Source organism: Crotalus tigris, unplaced genomic scaffold, assembly GCF_016545835.1.
Source record: "Crotalus tigris isolate CLP2741 ecotype Arizona unplaced genomic scaffold, ASM1654583v1 scf7180000020075.792833, whole genome shotgun sequence".
Taxonomy (NCBI): Eukaryota; Metazoa; Chordata; class Lepidosauria; order Squamata; family Viperidae; genus Crotalus; species Crotalus tigris.
The window spans coordinates 277,389-296,184 of record NW_024097847.1 but is presented as its reverse complement, the minus strand read 5'-3'; the positions used below and the strand labels follow the sequence as shown (position 1 = coordinate 296,184).

The window sequence follows — 18,796 nt, the reverse complement described above, 5'->3', positions numbered from 1 at the left end:
CATTGTTACGTGGCGCCCAGGGTAGCCATGGCAACCTCCAGGCAACAGTCCAAGGAGGGAAAAGTGGGAGGCACGTGGAGCCCCACAAATTGCCATTTCTGGCCGGCGGGCGGAAGGCGCGAGGCCCTGGCGAGCCAGAGGGCGGGGTCGAGTGCGGCGCGTGCACCTTGGAGTTGGGGGGGAGGGGGAGCGGAGAACGTTTGCAAGCCAACCGCAGCAGACAAACGGGCGGTAACAGAGGACCGGGCTGAGCTCACAATCCCATAACAATCCTACTATCAAGGCTGGGCTGCAGCATGGAAAAAGGGGCGCAGGAGGAAGCCCCAAGAGAGCAGCACCGGCTCCTGCATTCCACGGCTAGGCAGAGCACTCCCTGCATGGACCATCTTCTCCTGCACCCTCTGCCAGGCCAGGGGGGCAGGGTCTCCCACCCTCTGCTATTCCCTCCCAAGCAGGTTCCCCAGCACCATCTCCTGCACCCCCTCTCTCCCAAGCAAAGCGTTTTGCACCAGGAACAGAAACTTCCACAGCCTGGGGAAGGGGGTGCCCTTAAAGAGCAGCAGCATATTTTGGAAGAGCAGATTTGTCTTGAAAGGCAGCTTTCCCAGCCTGTCTTTGGGACGGAAACTGGAGTCTCTGAAAAGCAAGAAGAGGAGGAAGAAAATGGGCACCAGAAAGGGTTACAAGTGAAAGCAGAGGAGCGTGAGCCAGAGAACCCATTGCTCTTTATGGGAAGTAGCAATAAGAAAAAAAGACGAGAGCCTAAAACTTTTATAAACCATCTCAACGGCAAAGATGAAAGTAGCAGCAGTGTGAAATGTGTAGGGGAAGTCAAACTGGGGAAAGTTGAAGAGCTGGAGGAAATCAAGAAAGAGGCAAAGATGAAAGAAAACTGTGATGCCGAAGTCTTGGGATCTGCAAAAGAAGGGACCATCAAAACTGAACTGGTAGAACCTCCTGAGGAGTATTGCAAGGGGAGGGAAGAGGTGGCATCCAAGCCTCAACCATCTTCCAGTGGTCCGGCTCACATTAGTAAGGATGTTAGTTTGTCTCAATCTCTGGGAACACAGCATTCTCAAGAACTGAAGATTCCTGTTACACTCCATCCAGTCCCTCCAGGGGCTAGGATCCAGTTTCAGGGACCACCTCCATCTGAACTTATAAGAATGACTAAAGTGCCAGTGACACAAGTACCCCTTAAAATGCAGTCCTTGTTGGAGCCTTCAGTCAAAATTGAAACTAAAGATGTTCCTCTCACAGTGCTACCCTCAGACGCAGGTATTAGAAATTAGTCAGAATTTATCATATTGACCATAATACATAAACACTGGATTGAACCCTGGATTGGAGCTCCACTATTATTTCAAAGTGTAAGACAGTGGACCCCACTCTTCAAACTTTCAGCAATTCATATACAATAGTGCATATTCCAATGCATGAAACCTACTCACAGGGATTATTATACTTCTCAAACTGTTTTACAGTTTGGTGTAGTGGTTAATGTGCTGCCCTAGAAACCAGGAGACTGATTTCTAGTCCCACTTTAGGTATAAAAGCCGATTGTGTGGACTTGGGCCAGTCACTCTCTGAACACAATCCCCCCTCACAGAGTTGTTAGGAAAATAGAATGAGGAAGGAGTATTACTGTATGTATGTTTGCTGCCTTGAGTTATTTATCAAAATAATAAAGTGGGAAAAAATTCTGTTTGACAGAGGCAAAAGATACTAAAATAGCCTAAAGTATAATAGGGCTATGGGATGCTTCAAATTTGATTCCAAAAGATGCAGTTGCTTTAAAAAGCTGAAGTGCTGTATTTCTGCTCCCACATGTCTTTGAAATTGAATAAAAAATGCTACACAGACCTAAAATCTAACATTTATTTTAGGATTTAATTTCATAGAGTAAAACCTATATTACCAATTCATAAAACCTTATGTTACAATAAAAGAATTAGGCTTTTATCAAATGTATATAGCCGCCCATATCTCAAATGTGATTCTGGGCACTGTACAGTAAAATCAGAATGATAAAACATCTGAAATAACTAAAACAATAAACCAGGGGTTCCCAATACTGGGCTGCAGCCCACTACCGGGCTGCAGCCTGTTTGAAAAGCTAACCCTATGTAGAATGCTTTATAATAGTCTGGGTGGGAGAGGTGACCAGACCACAGATAATTGTCATCAAGGAAATGATACAATTAGCAGATAATTGAAATTAATTTTATTCCTTTCTTCTTATGAGGAGTTACAATAAGCCAATAGTCCTCCATTTTATTCTCACAATCCCATAAAATAAATTAGATTGAACAAGGGGCAGATAATGGGCCATTCAGTGAATGACATAGTTGAATATGAATGAGTTCATTCTATTGGAAGTCTCACATTCTACCATCTGTATAAATCTGCTGGTTTGGTATCAAAAGGCAGAGGTTTTATTGTTCCCCTAAAGCAGGGGTGTCAAACTGTCGGCCCCTGGGCTGGATGCGTCATGAGGAAACCATGCCCACCCTATTGCCGGCAATGGGGAAAAAGCTCCGATAAATAGCATGATGTCACATGACATCACAAGTTTGACATGTCTGCCCTAAGGTATCTATGCAATTTTGTTGCTTAAAAATAAATTAGTCTATGTCAACTGAATTTGGCCAGATCGCTAATAAAATGCCTTGTCAATGACACATAGATGGAATCCTCAATTATTTAATACGATGGTGGAAATAGTGATGAAGTTAAAACTAATCTTGTGAATTATATTTCATGGTCAATGAGAAAGAAGAAAACTATTTCCTGACCTCAGCTTTATGTTTTCTTTTTGGGGGATATGAAGTGTTTATCATAGCTTAGGAGCAGTCAAAATATTCAGTCTTCCAACACTAAAGCCATTTATTTATACTATATATGATTTTATATAGAGAGAGGGATTCAGATAATTAAATGTTGGTTACTGTGCTTTTGGTACTAATTTCTTGAAGGCAATTCCACAGTCCATAGATGTTAATAGGATTCATTAAATATGGTTAAGGTTAGAATTTCACAGCAGATATATGTTGATTATATGAGTGTCTATAAAAGGTTTTTTTTAAATCTGTCCATTCCACACATATATTACAGTATAACATGAGCAAGAGAAATCAGTATAGGGCAATGGTGGCGAACCTATGGCACGGGTGCCAGAGGCAGCACTCAGAGCCTTCTCTGTGGGCATGTGCACCGTCGCCCCAGTCCTAGGCCTTCAGCTGGGTTCATAAAACCTTTTTGCTTTAGGCCTTCGCCACCATGTGCAAAAAAAAAAAAAAAGGTTCAATCAGTCAATTTCAACTTCTGGAAAAAAAAAAGATCTTGCAAAGTTGGAATTGATTGATTGAACTTTTTAGTCCCACCCAGTCTGCCGTTACCACTGCAGCCACACCCACTCAATTGGCCATGCCCACCCAATTGGCCACACCCAGCCAATGGGCCACACCCACCCAGCATTCAACGATGCATAAGTGGATTTTGGGTTGCAGTTTGGGCACTCAGTCTTTAAAAGGTTCACCATCACTGGTATGGGGCTACATGAATATAAATGGACTCTGTCCTATTGAATTAGAGAATAAAGGGAAAAAATATCTCCTGTTTGTAATATTGCGAGGCAATATTTTCCTAAATGAAATCCTGAGTGCAAACATTTATTTTCATTCTTACTAGTATGTGAAAAGTTAAACATTGAAACTTAACATAGCCCATCACAAAAAACGAACACCTTTCCTGAAGCTGTAAAGAATAACTAGCTGCCATTAAAAGGGATTCAGTGTTAAGAATTTTACATTAATCTTCCTGGATCTTTTTAGGCTCAAACACCACAAATATAATTATTTTATTAGCAAGTAAATAAACCTACTCTTGAAAATATTTTTAAAAAATTATAAAGTTACTCTATTTGGGGAAAATATATTTATTAAAAAAACATTTTTTTATGTCAGTGGTAGAGTATGTCTGTTTTTATATGCCAAAGATCCATTTCTGGCAATTTTATGTGGGAAAGTCTGTTATCTGAATTTCTGAAGCATTATCTGTTATTCAGTATAGCTAGATCAGGGGTGTCAAACTGCCGGCCCGCGGGCCAGACGCATCATGAAGAAACCGCCCTATTGCTGGCAATGGGGAAAAAGTTCCGATAAGTAGCGTGATGTCATGTGACGTCACGAGTTTGACATGTCTGAGCTAGATAATATAATATTAGACAAAAATGGGTCATTATAAAGCATTATGTTGTACTATTACAATAAAAAATGAGACTGAAAGCTTACTAATTTTTCTTTCAGTGTATTTTAATATGGAAGATAATATGTTATATAAATGAACACTTTTACTTGAAGTTTGTTGTATTGTGTTTTGCTGGAAACTGAAAATTAGATACTTGTTCCAGTGTAAGGCTATAAAAAAATAATTTCAAGTACACTCAGAATAAGTGGGTTAATGGAAACATGCGTCTTGAAGGAGACAACATTATGTATTCTGTATGAATGTAAAAATTATTCTCTTCATTTAATATTTAAGTATTGGTGTTACGACCAAATCATTGAAAAGTTACTGATAAGTTGCAGTAATGAAAAAATAAATCCACTGAATTAGATGCAGATCTGGCTTCCAGACATAAGGTTTCTTATGTTTGTGTAAGATTTGTGATCATAATTAAAATATGATCTAAAAGTCTAAAACAGGTTAGAAACAATGTTATGTAGTTGTTTATCTCAACATTCTTACCACAAAATTAGAAAAGATACAGAATAAAAATTCTGAACTGGAGCATAAAAGGGTTGGAGTTTTCAATTAAGAAAAAAAGAATTAAAACTGTAAATTGATAGTATACAATTTAATGATATGTATAAATGGATAAAGAGATGCTAAATGGGATTTGTTACATTTCTAGTCCTTCTATCTGTTCTCCCTGAAGCTATGGGGTTTTTTTCCCTCACAAAACTCTTTGATGTGATTTTAGTTAAGTGATCCTACTAGCCTATTGAGGAATTGCAAACATTTGAATTCAGGTGTCTCTTAGTGCAGTATAATACTTCCCTTATCTTGCAGGAGCTTTCCAAGTGATTGGCAGTTGCATTTAAGAAGATGAAAGGCACTCCTTCACCTAGGACTTATTGAAAATTTGGAATTTGTTTTCATGAGATACAATGTTGTTGGCTAGTTTAAAAGGGAACTGGCAGATTCTTAGATTGTAAATTTAGTGACAGATGTGATACTTAAATTGGATTTCAAGGAGTTGATCGCTTAATAGAGATGGGGTCCAAGAAACCGGACGCTGGGCATTTGAGAATAAATGTTTGTCAAGATGCTCAGTTAACAAGCTTCTGGCCAGAATGCTATTCATCTGGTGACAACATAGTTATTTGAAAATGTATCCCACTGATTTCAATGAAACTTGCTCCCAGAAAGAAGCCTGATCCATATAGCATAATATGATTTGTTTTAGTGTTGATTTTGCTTATTTGTTTCATTCTATTTATATGGCTGCCCATCTTGCTACCACATATCTGGCCAGCTAGCATAGTTTAAAACACCAGTGCAGTAAACTGCCTCATTAGCAAAAGACATAAAGTAAAAAAATGGCAACCAAGAGCAGACCATGCTATAATAGATTAACAAGACCTTACAGACCTAACTATCATGACCTCCATGCCCGGGAAACAGCCAGGTCTTAAAAGTTTTCCAACAAGCGACTAGGGTTAGGGCCATCTGAATCTTGAGTGTGCAAGCTGTCTGAAGAGCAGGTGATGTTACAGAAAAAGCTGGTTTCCTGGACCCTACACAATGACATCCTTTAGTTGATGGCATCTGAGTTATGGTATGGTTTTTAGGCTGTTGTTTAAGATACAATGTGTTTTCTGAGCCTAACCAACTGGCTTGTTCAAAAGTCATGGTATAGCATAACGTTAAACCAGTTGGGCCATGTAGTATAATATGTTTTTATATTCTGATTCAATATACATTTGTAGCCATGGCTGCTTTAGTCTAGGTAAACTCAATTTAGAAACCAAACACTAAAGGTTAGAGTCTTATTGAAGGGCACATAAGGTACACTCTTAAACACAGTCATGGATAAACTTGTCTTGTTCATGATGTAATTATAATAGTAAATTTCAAGAGAAATTTACAGAGGGAAACATGGGATATTTAATCTTTCTTTTGGAGAATTGGAACCTTATACAAGAGCATAGAACAGATGTGCCTTTGTTTGTTTTGGCATATAGTTACTTAGTGTTTAGTTAGATTCAAGAAATTTAGGTAGAAGTCTTGTAACCACCTAGTAAATTTCTAATCCCTATGCCATCTTGCAAACTGATCCTGACAACTTCACCCAGTTTCAAATATAATTTGCCCTGTGACAAAGTGGAAATCAAAGTTCCCAAAACTGGTAGAAAATCTGCTTGTTATTTACATAGTTGCTAATATTTAGCATGTTGCATGTAGTGAGAAAAAGAATTAATTGTAAAATCCAATGGACTTGTATAACAGTTTTTTTCCTCTTTTATATTTCCAACAACTCCTTAGAGGAGGTCCCCAGTCTAAAGTATTATTGCAGATAAAGGCTCCAGGAGGAATCATACTCCTACCTCTTCCATACGCAGTAGAAAAGTAAATTACACAATCCTCACTGTCCTATATCAGTTTATAATTTCACTTTACAATAAGATCATTTTACACTTGCCTATAATGGCCCTATACTAGTCACCAAAATCCATAATCTACAGCCAGATGTAATAACCATAATAATTAGAATTTAGAATTGGGGTGTGTTTGAGCCTAGATCTTTGCATTTGTTGCCAGAATGAAGCAGTGTTTGCTGTCCTTTCATGCTAAATTTTATACATTTCAGCAAATGAGGTAGAGAAAAATCATTTTATTATTATTGCTAGGATCATACTTCAATGCCCACAGAATACCGCAGAATTAGCAGTATATTCCACCAATCCCTATATTACCTAAACATTAATATTACTTTATCGTAGGGATACCAGATACTCCGTTCAGCAAAGATAGAGATGGCCATGTCAAGCGTCCTATGAATGCATTTATGGTATGGGCAAGAATTCATCGGCCAGCCTTGGCCAAAGCTAACCCTGCTGCTAATAATGCCGAGATCAGTGTCCAGCTTGGATTGGAATGGAACAAGCTCACTGAAGAACAAAAGAAACCTTATTATGATGAAGCTCAGAAGATAAAAGAAAAACACAGAGAAGAATTTCCTGGTACTAGAGAGACAATTATTTATACATTTTTAATATCTGATCGCCATTAGATAATCCACGGGTTCGTGCATGGAAAGATGGTGTTTAAATATAATCATTCAGGAAACAGAATCCTGGAAGGACAATGCAGATGAAAAAAACATAGTATGTTTAAATAATGAAGCAAATTCCTTAGTTTTTCTTTCTCACTTATGTATCTTCTCCCAAAGACATACATGTACCAGATGAATGGTGACATTATGCCACCACACATGTAGATAAATCATCTGTATATTAGTATGAGCACTAAGGTTTTCCCATTTTGTCAAGTGGGACATATTTAGGATATGGAAATAATTATCATTATTTATTAAACTTGCAGACTCTCAGTGACTCTGGGCAGTCCACAACAATCAAACAAAGAAAGCTGCAACTTTTCTCTCATCTGTCTTGTGAATGTGCATTTCCGCTGATTTATGTAAACTTTGTTAATCATTTGAAATTACATCTGGGGAAAAATAGTTTAATCAACTAAAGGCATATGTTAATATTAATTTCCCCAATTATATTAATGCTGATAATTTCTGCTGGTGTTCTTGTTTTAAACTCATTGCATGTTTTTGTGTTATTCCCAGTGAAATACAATTCAGATAATATAATAATTTCCAAGGCTCTGATTTTAAATACATATTTAAAAAATAATCTGATGCTAAATTCTGTAATATTAAAGCAAATATAATGAATAATAGAATAATAAATGCATTATTTTTATTTAGTATTAGCAGAAATAATAATGTTTTATTTAACAAAGTTGGTATTCAGTCTTGATTGTAAAGTTATGCCACAATCGGATGATAATATTGATAGCATGAATACCAATTTGGTGTAGTGATTAATGACAGTGAGCATGAATAATAATCTTGCACAAAGCAACTGGATGACTGGGGCAGTCATTTCCTTTCAGCCCTAAGAAGAACCACTTCTGAAAAATGCTGCCAAGAGATTGTGGGAGCTTATCCTTGTAATCGCCAGGATTCCAAATTGACTCTAATGTTTGTATAGAACTCAAACCAAAACCCATGATAACGAGAGATTACAAATAGAAAGAAACAGTATTTCTCTTTCCCTTTGAGAGATTGTAAGCTTCCTATTCATACTGTACGTGTGTTCTTTTGCAAATATGATTTTCTGAGCTTACTACAGAGAAGTTTACGTTATTCTTAATAATGCATAGCTTCGTTAAGTAAGAATTTTCAAAAGGAACTCTATCTTTCAGCTGGCGTACTCTCTAACATTTCTGCAGGTTGGGTTTACCAGCCAAGGCCTGGCAAAAGGAAGAGGTTTCCATTGACTGTCTCCACTGTATTCTCGGGTACAACTCAGAACATCATAGCTACAAGTCCAATGACGGCCTCTACTGTCTTTACTGGGACTTCTCAGAGTATTATTACTACAAATCCAACTACCATTTACCCTTTCCGATCACCTACCTACTCTGTGGTTATACCCAACGTACAGAACAGCATTGGACATCCAGTCTGTAAGTTAATTTTGATTGTTTATATCACGGGTATCTAAACTTGCCACGTCACATGATATGTCGTGACGTATCACGACTTTTTTCACATTTCCAGAGCTGGGGCGGGTGCGGCCTCCACACGATGCAACCGGCCCGTGGGCTGGCAGTTTGACACCCCTGGTTTATATGAATTCTTTAAACTGGCTTGAAAGGAGTCAAAGAGGCTATCTGTGTTAAAATTGAACAGCCCTCCCTCAACAGAGGGGAAGGGATAGGACACAACTTATCTGTTGATTACAATGCAGCCCTTTCAACAGTTCCAAGTCAGTACCACACTCCTTGGCACTCTGATTCAGGTGACTCTGAGGACCCAGATTAACCGCCAGGTGGTGTAATGACCCTCATAGTGACTGATTGCAAACAATATAAATCCTTTCCATTGCCCACCAATTAGTTAGAACTGAAGAGACTGCTTGGGTGAGAAGTGAAATGTCTTGAAAAAAATCAAGACAGCCCAATTGCCTTTTTGAAAGCACCTTTGGAATAAGAATTTTAATTCCTATAAGCATATTCATAGCACAAGCACATTTTGTAGAAATCTTTAAACTAGCAAGTAAACATTGCACATATATTTAGATGTTTTCAGCAAGTTAAAGAAGCTGATAAAATATAACCATACTTTTATAACCATTTTTTTCAAATTTGTAAATTTGATTCTTATTAAGTAAAATTGTCTTTAAGTTAATTCACATGGTAAGACTTAAATAGTATCAAATTTCTTTGCCACTAGCCTGGAATGTAATGAACAAATTTCTCAGAACTCCCAAGACAAGAATTCCACAAAGAACATTATTTTCAAATGAAACGCATATAAGCAATTTCTGACAACACCACTACTCACACTTCTATAATAAATGGAATCAGAAATGTGCTTTTTTTGTAAAGGATGGTGTTGTGTTATGGCAGCTGACTCAAGTGAAACTGATTCTTCCAAATAAGAATCTCAGAATCTTTCTTAGTTACACATACTAAGATTAAGGGAATAGGGTGACAAGAATTTCTCCAAATGCACAGTTTCCAGTTTATCCCCCAATGCATTATGTTGGAGTGTTTCTTTGTTTTTTTGTAACAGTTCTGTTGTACATAGTTGAGGAGACAGTTCTTTCCGTAAAAGGGAAGTTCGCAGGTATTTGTCTCCTAAATACAGACCTAAATATAGGCTTTTATTAACAAATTTGAAAGATATCCTAAATATCTTTGGATATTATACAGCACTAATTTATTTATTTATTTGATAAATAAAGAGAGCCAGTTTGGTGAGGTTAAGGTGCTGGTCTAGAAACCAGGAGACTGAGTTCTAGTCCCCACCTTAGATAGGAAAGCTGGCTGGTGACCGTGGGCCTATCCCTTAATCTAATTCACCACACAGGGTTGTTGTGGGGAAAAGAGGAGGAGGAAGGAGTATTAGGAATGTTTGCTGCCTTGAGTTACATATATACATTAATAAAGGTGAGATAAAAATCAAATCAATAAATCATGCATGACTCTGAACGAAGTTAAAAACACAAAAAAACAATACTACAAAATAACAAAACCATAACAAAAATAATTTAAAAAACCTAAAACAATATTTAGTTATTTAAAAAGCAAAACAAAAATCCATAATCTGTGGAAGATAATCTGTGCTCAGTTTCCCTAGCAATACAGTCTCCATATCCATGTTTTCAGATTCCCAGGCCAATTGGCAAAACCTTTTTTTCAGGCTCTTTTAGACAGCCAGCCCAGTTGGGGCCAATCTGATATCGAAAGGAATAATATTCCAAAAGGTAGGTGTTTAGCAGATAAACCTTTCCTCCTTGGTCCCATTAGATATCATTCCTTCCTGGACAGGACTCTTCATATGCCTTTCCTGCTGGATCTGTTGGTTAGGTATGATTAGAGAGAGGTGTCCTTCAGATCACCTAGGCCCATGCTTTTTTATATTAAAAAAAAATCTTTTATTGTTGATAATAGTGATGAGTTTCCAAAAATAGAAGGAATTTAAGTTTTCAGATTGTAAAAACCAGATTGTAAAAATTTAAGGAATTATAATATTTCTTTATCTTTTTATCAAAGTATAATGGCATGATATAATTTTTTATAAAAGCGTAAATTATAATATAGTCCTACACATACTAATTACGTGACATGCTTTTCATTCATAGTATAATTATAATTTGCAGGCAAATGTTTTGTAGTAAAAGAAAATAAACTTTAAATAAGAAAATACTATTAATCTGAATTTCTCAGTTATAACTGATCGTTTTCCTTCTCCACAGGTGAAGCCGCTTCTACTATCCAGCTGCCAGCTCCTTCTGCTCAGCATCCAGGCCCCATTACACTGTTCCAGCCAAGTGTAGGAAACACAACACCATTAGCTGCCTCAACTGCAAACTTGCCGATTCGGCCAGTCCTTCATCCTCAACGATTTGCTGCACCTTCCCCAACAGAAGCTCATCGTGTCTCTTCAGGAACAAATTGCTCTATTAAGAGACCCACCCAGATTTCTATTGAAAGCTCAAGCAGGACCCCAAATAATACAAGCACTACTCACCCTAGATACAGTGTCTCAAATAGCCAACCCCCCAAGGAATACTCAGGTGTTTCTTCATGTTCTAGAAATGGACCCATTCCTCAAGCACCACCTATCCCTCATCCACACGTCTATCAGCCTCCTCCCAGTGGTCATCCAGCAACTCTCTTTGGAGCTCCTCCTCGATTTTCATTTCACCATCCTTACTTTTTACCAGGGCCTCATTATTTCCCATCAAGGTAATGCAACCACATACTTGCATTTTGGAATATGTAATTAGATATATTATGCCAAGGTTTGCAGTTACTGTTAGCAAAAGTGCAATCATATTAGATAATTTTCCTTCTGTTTTCCCTCTGTTTCCTTTCATTTGGAACTTCCATACATTTCATTCTACTGAAATTATTTTTATCCAATTTTCCCGTCACCATAGAGGCCTTCAAAGATTTTTCTCCCATGTCCAATCTTTTAAACCTGTCTAGTACATTATTGTCTCTTTTTAAGACTTTTAATTTATTAGAAAACATGAAACAAGACCTTCTAAGTAGAAAAACCAAGTCAGAATCATCATACTCATCTAATTATTAAAATAAATCTTTCCAAGATACAATCTGAATGTTTGGGGCTCTACACAACAGTTTTTGATTAGAGACCTCAAACTCCAACGACTTAGTCTCTGACTTCCAGCCTTGATTTTTCTTAAGTTAGATATAAACTCAATACAATCTGGACATGTGTTATTTTTTACCTGAAGCCGCTCTCTTCCTTGAAGAGAAAATGATGATGATGATGATGATACCCTGATATATATCAATCAGTCAAGGTGACAAACCTACCGAATACTCCTGCCTCCCATTTTCTTCACAACAAATACTTTCTAAGGTGATTTGGGCTGAGAAAGAGTGACTGGCCCAAAGTCACCCAGCTGGCTTTCATGCCTAAGGGAGGCCTAGAACTCACAGTCTCCTGGGTTCTAGGCAATACTTCACCATGATACCAAGCTGGCTGAGTTTTTAGTTCTCTTGTATAATTCTCTGCTGAAGTCACCCATCTAGCTAAGTATATGGTGAATACACCACAGATTGTTCAATAACCAATAGGGGTTTGCACAAGACAGTAAACCATAAAACATGTTTTACGTATAATGTCTGAATTTACACAACACACTAAAACAGAATAAAATGTACTTTAGATTTATGTGAACTTTCCCTTAAGTCAATCTTTCCTTGGTAGACTACTACTACTTTTTTAACCTTCCACAAGAGTCTACTGAATAGTGTGATATGGAAAGTACCCATTAAGAAAATGAGAAAAGAGCAAAGTACTCTAATTTTAGTTAGTTAGCTATGCGCTTATTCTGGAAAAAAATATCCTTATAAATGCCCTGTTAATTTCACTTTGGGGCTGCTGTAGTGCATATTGTATAGAGCATTCACAATCTCAGCAGGTATTATAAATTGGGACAGGATAAGCAGAAAAACCATTTAAGTAAAATTTATTCCAAGACAAGTTTGACTCCTGGTAACTTCATTAACTTATTTATCTAGGATTTTTTTTTTTTATTCCCCTGTTTAACTATCATCTCTGGTATCCCATCCAATCTAATCAGTATGCTCTTACCAAGCCTATACAAGACTGCCCAGATACTGTTAATTTGTTGAGAAAAATCTTCACTTATATTAAATGCAAACGGGGACTTTTAAAAACAAAATTCTGTTTAGCTTGTATGGCTTGATACAAGAGTGATTTTGTTTATTGGATCAATCACCTGTCTTGTTAGTATTTAGACATGAGCTTCAAGGCAAAAATAACTGCCATTGAAGATAAACATTATAGCAATAGTGCTGAGTCTTACAGTATATTTTATTTAGAAAATTTGTATTGCTACCTACTTGCACATGGCAACTCAAGGTGGCTTACACAAACAGAAAAACACCCTATATATACTGCTCCACAGTGCTTTACAACACTCTGAACAGTTTATGTCAGCATTTTGCCCCAACAATCTGGTTCTGCGTTTTGCCAACCTTGAAAGGATAGAAAGCTGAGACAATATTGAGCCGTCAGGATCAATCTCTTGGCTGTGGGCAGAGTTAGCCTGCAATACTGCATTCCAACCATCGTGCCACCAGGGCTCATTATAAAAGCCCAACATTTTGAATTGGCATCAGAGATGAACTTAGGTTGTTACAATGTGGAGCAGTTGAAGGGAGATGAAATGAAAAATATAAGACAATAATTATCTTATTGTTAACCATAAAGATCCAGAACTACATGAGGTCTCTTATTCAATGCCAGGAAGTTATTTGATCAACAGCAACTGTTCTGTAAATTGCTAAATGTAATTATCACAATACCTCACCTATTTAATTTGCTTCTGATATCTCTATTTATGTGTTCCTTGTACCCATTCAAATCTTGTATTTCTGAATGTGAGTGTATATATCTGTGTTTATGATGGATGTTCAAATGCTTCAAATTCAAAAGTGCTGTTTCAGTTTTGAAACAATTTGCACATTATTCAATCCAGCCAGCCAGCCGGCCGGCCGGACAGCCAAATTATCAGGAGCTTGAGTTGAAGGAGAATAGAGAGACATACCCAGGCATACATGCATACACAAAGCCACATACATATACTTGTTAACATTTCATGTAAACAATAAAGCAGGCTATATGGCATTTCTCATCACCACAGAATTTTTAAATTGCCTTTTAGTTATTATTTAACCCTCTCTACGTATATTGAGGATGCTGTTAGAGTGTTTATTGCTTTTGTTTATTTTATATCATCTTAAAGCATTTTATTATTTTGGGATGAATGCTATACTGTATATTCATTACATAAATCAGCTTTTATTAAAAGTTGGGGGTAAGTGACTGAATTGACCTACCTCTGGATTGATTTCTGTACTGTAGGACTGCCTAGTCCAGGGGTAGGCAACCTTGGCTCTTTTATGACTCGTGGACTTCAACTCCCAGAATTCCTAATTCTGGGAGTTGAAGTCCACGAGTCATAAAAGAGCTAAGGTTGCCTACCCCTGGCCTAGTCAATATTCTACTTTCTGTGTCTAGACCTTGTGGCAAAAACCTTAGATGCGGCTATAGATCACTTCCAAAAGTTGTTACAGAACTGTGAATTTAAATGTGATCAGAAAAATGCTAAATATGTGGGGAATAACTATACTTTTAATTAAATACACAAATTAAATACTAAATTAACAGAATTGAAATTAAATGAATTTTTTATCCTGCTGCAGATTATGGTCACTTGGCTGTCTATTAAAAAGTCAAATACATTTTTCAGCCTGAAAGAGAATGTACTTTTCTATTAGTTTAACTCAAGGCTTAAAAATAAAGATCTGCTATGTAGGTAGTCTTCAGCGAATGACTACAGTTGAGTCCAAAATTTCTATTGCTAAGTAAGGCAATTAACTGAGTTTTGCCCCGTTTTATGACCATTTTTGCCACAGTTGTTAAGCAAATCACTGCTGTTGTTAAATGAATCGTGGTTGTTAAGCAAATCTGACTTCCCCCATTGATTTTACTTGTTGGAAATCAGCTGGGAAGGTTGCAAATGGTGATCACATGACCCCCAGACAGTACAAGTGTCCTAAATACACTCCATTTGCCAAGTGCCTGAATTTTGATCACATGACCATGGGGATGCTGCAATGTCATAAGTGTGAAAACTGGTCATAAGTCTCTTTTTTTTCACTGCCATTGTAACTTTGAACGGTCACTAAACAAATGGTTGTAACTGTAAGTCAAAAAGTACCTGTATGTGTTAGTAGTGCCATATCAGTCCTAGGACAAAGCAACTGAAGTAACCTTTTTCTTTGTTTTGATACAGCACATGTCCATATAGCCGTCCTCCTTTTGGTTATGGGAATTTCCCCAGCTCCATGCCTGAGTGCCTTGGCTTTTATGAAGACCAGTATCAAAAGCATGAGGCCATGTTTTCTGCCCTGAACAGAGACTACCCATTCAGAGAATATCCTGATGAACACACACATAGCGAAGACTCCCACAGCTGTGAGAGCTTGGAAGGGACATCCTATTACAGCAGCCACAGTCAGACTGAAGAGGAGTATTTAAACCCAATGCCACAGTTGGACATTGGGGCCCTTGAAAATGTTTTTACAGCCACCCCTTCCACCCCTTCTAGTGTACAGCAAGTTAATGTGACCGATAGTGATGATGAGGAAGAAGGAAAGGTGTTGAGAGATTTGTAATTTTTCAGATCAAATCTAGCATACTTTTTAAAACGTGAAATAAAACATGTTCCTCATATAACACTATTTTAGTGAGTGTTATCTAGAAGGCATAGTAAATCTAGGTGGTTCTAAAGTTTTTATGACACATGGGAGAGTTCCTGAACCAATGTATCATCACAGGTACTGTATATTTTTATATTAATTTTGCATACTCTGCTGATCAAGGCAGCTCTTAAGATGGTGAAGACTTTTTTATTTAGTTATCTCTTGCCTTGTAGCTGAATGCTATGGGTAATGTTTCCAGAGACCATGTGAATAGTGTGTCTTATTGATTCTACATTCAGCTAAACTGATTAGTCAACATTGTGCATTTGAAAAAGTGCACTGAAGAAGTTTGATAATTAATGAAATCAGGGCATTGACCTATATTCCTCATGTTATGTAATGCTAGAAGCAACATAATTGTGTGCAACTTACCACAATTTTTAAAATCTGCTCTTGAGCACATACAGACCTTAATTTAAATAGAATCATACTATTTATGATGGGAAACTTCATTTTCCTGTTTCAGTCTCTGTTCCTTGATGGCATGGTGAGATTTTAATTTCTATCAAGATAAAAAAAAATGTATTTATTTCTCTGTTGTGTCCATGGTGTGCACATACTTTGTTATACATAAGTCAGAATTGTCAGATTTAAAAATCTGACCTGTGGTAAAAGTAGTTATTTTTTAAAAAAGCAACTACAGTTGTTCCAGAATCTAATCTATATTTATGCAGAAATTGCTATATAATTATCTGAAGACTGCAGCCCTGTTTACGATTTAACTTATTCCTCTGCAAGAACAATTCATCTTTTAGCATCCATATAAATGGAACAGTTACATAATTCTAAGAATAAGTAAGACTCAATCTAGCTGTCAGTTGTATACAAGCAGGTTATGATTCTATACCAGAATATAAATAACAACATTGCAAACAATGCATTTTAAAATGTAGTGCATCAAAAGTAGTTGTAAAGAAGATGAAACATTACTAAGCTATTTGTTCATGTTACAAACCAATTTTATAGCTACACTTTTCTTTCTGTTTTGGGGAAAGGGGCTGATAGTATAGATGTTCCATTTTTGTTATGTTAAAATAAAATCGTATGAACTGTATGTTGTTACCTCTCTATATTGTGACAAAAAATGAATTATGACCCTTGCTTGTATGTACATGATAAGGTCAAATGTGGTTATCAATTTTCATATTCTGTAGAGGGGTTTGTTTTAATGATAATCATACAAAGGGTGTACTATTATCAGTAACTATTGTAAGCTAATTGAAAATGTTAATCCTGTTCATAACATTTTATTTAAATTGTAAATTTTCTTATCATACATGTTAAGAGATAATAGCCTTTATTGGATAGAAAAAAAATTTAAAGGATGAAAAGGAAATTCTATGCTTGATTGGTAATTTTTGCTAACAATCATAGTACTTTTGCATCAGCACTAATATATAATACTGATGTGGTTTAGAATACTTGCTATATTCTAAACATATATTTCAAATATATGTGAAAGTTGTCTTCAAGAATTCTTGTGAGCAAATGAGCTACGATTCCCGCCACCACCCAAAAAAAGATTGTGCAACCCCATCTAACACAATACAATTGTTCTTTTTTTCCCCTTTACAATATATAAATAGCACAAAATAAGTTGAGCAGCACTAAAAGAAGGACAGGTAAGCAGACACCAGGCCAAATCCTGAACATCCTAAGAAAAATGTTATAAACTAGAAGAATCGGCGTAAGCCAGTCCTTTCCAACCTACAGTCCTCTTGATTTGTTAGATTATAACTCCCAGAAAGACAGCATACACAAAAGATTATCCTGCAATTCAGTGTCATTTTATTATTATTCACAAATCACAGAATTAACCATAGTATTCTGGTTCAAATGAGTCCCATTACATTTCATTAAAATTATTACATTCCCCAGTCTATGAAAAAAGATCAGAAATAATTTTGTGATAACAAAAAGGAAAAAAAACAAACCTCACATTAAAAGTTCAGGGTGATAAAAATGTCATTATAAAAAAAAACATCAGCTGTAGCATAATGTATATAACATTTAGCTTGCCCAATAGAGTGCTATTCCAGGGCAAAGAAAAATCAATATATTAATTTACAATTTTTATGCAGCTTTTTTATCTGACAGAATGGTAAACTGTGCAATATGGAGAATAAATTGCTGACTCTTGAAACCAAAAATTAAAGACTAATCTCATGGAGACATTCCTCTATGGTAGAGACCAATGATTTTGTCAGAACTGGGATAAACCTCAAAGTAAAATCTGCTTATTAACATAAAACCCCAAGCTTTCTGTAGTAGAATAAGGGGAAAAGTTTGTCCATTTTCTTTCCTATGTACAAAAAATGTAAGCAAATAAATATTCAGGATGCTGATTCTAAAAACAAAACAAAAACATTTGGCAACTCAGTTTATAAAACAATATGCCTACTACATTTTATCTTGTATAATTGGGCACAAGGCACAAACAAAATTTTAATGCAGTTCCCCTTTAGAATAAGTTTTGTTTTATGCAGGCATCCACAAAGAAAAGAGGAAGAAGGGCATTAATTCTTTACAGAAGATATATAGCGTTGTATGTATGCATATATGATTCTCATGCTGTTTTGATGAAATAAGATCATGTGAACACCTTAATGGGAAGTGTATAACCTGGATTCCTTCCATCATGGATTTTTGTCATTATTAAAGCTACTAACTGGGATGCATTCAGAATGGTTTACTTGGGTCACAAATGTAGCAAGCTGCATAACATCAAGTTTATGTGCCCACAGGTAGGTTTGCCCGAAGGCTGCACTTCTTACAAATCTTAGAACAGTAGCGAAGATTAAGCTGGGATAGGAATGAACCACAGTACAACGGTGTGATCTTAAAAGCAGAGGTAACTCTATTGATCCAAGGAAAGAAATCTAATCTTTGTGGATTGCTGGAAGAGTGTTAACCCCAAACTTTTTATAGCCATGGCGCATTTTCTCCTCATAAAAGGGTCCAGTTTGAAAAGAGGATAGTAACTTTTTTTTAAAAAAAACCCCACTATTAAGGAGCATTGTTTAATTCTGCCCAGGCAATAGGGTCAAATAGGTATCTGAACTGCATAGTTCATAGAATAGAATAAGAACTGAACGGATAGAGGAAGTTCTATAAAGGAAGAAAACCCAAGAACAGGAATTCAATCAATGGTAGACATGCC

The 18,796-nt window shown here is 36.6% G+C and overlaps 1 protein-coding gene across 2 annotated transcripts; it reads left to right on the top strand.

Moving 5' to 3' along the window:
• The first annotated feature begins 165 nt into the window (after nt 1–165).
• On the top strand, nt 166–18,274 carry SOX30 (SRY-box transcription factor 30). 2 transcript variants are annotated; one of them, XM_039365481.1, is made up of 5 exons: nt 166–1,278; nt 7,008–7,247; nt 8,530–8,766; nt 11,064–11,556; nt 15,168–18,274. In XM_039365481.1, exons 1-5 carry the CDS (start codon nt 297–299, stop codon nt 15,547–15,549), a joined length of 2,334 nt encoding a protein of 777 aa, XP_039221415.1. In that variant the 5' UTR covers nt 166–296; the 3' UTR covers nt 15,550–18,274. The 2 variants fall into 2 exon arrangements, with proteins under 2 accessions (XP_039221415.1, XP_039221416.1); XM_039365482.1 differs by lacking the exon at nt 7,008–7,247.
• The last annotated feature ends 522 nt before the right edge of the window (nt 18,275–18,796 follow it).

Coding starts and splice junctions, on each gene's coding strand:
- SOX30 (XM_039365481.1), top strand. CDS start 297: ATGGAAAAAGGGGCGCAGGAGGAAGCCCCAAGAGAGCAGCACCGGCTC. Junction 1,279..7,007: donor AGTGCTACCCTCAGACGCAG/GTATTAGAAATT, acceptor ACTTTATCGTAG/GGATACCAGATACTCCGTTC. Junction 8,767..11,063: donor CAGCATTGGACATCCAGTCT/GTAAGTTAATTT, acceptor CCTTCTCCACAG/GTGAAGCCGCTTCTACTATC.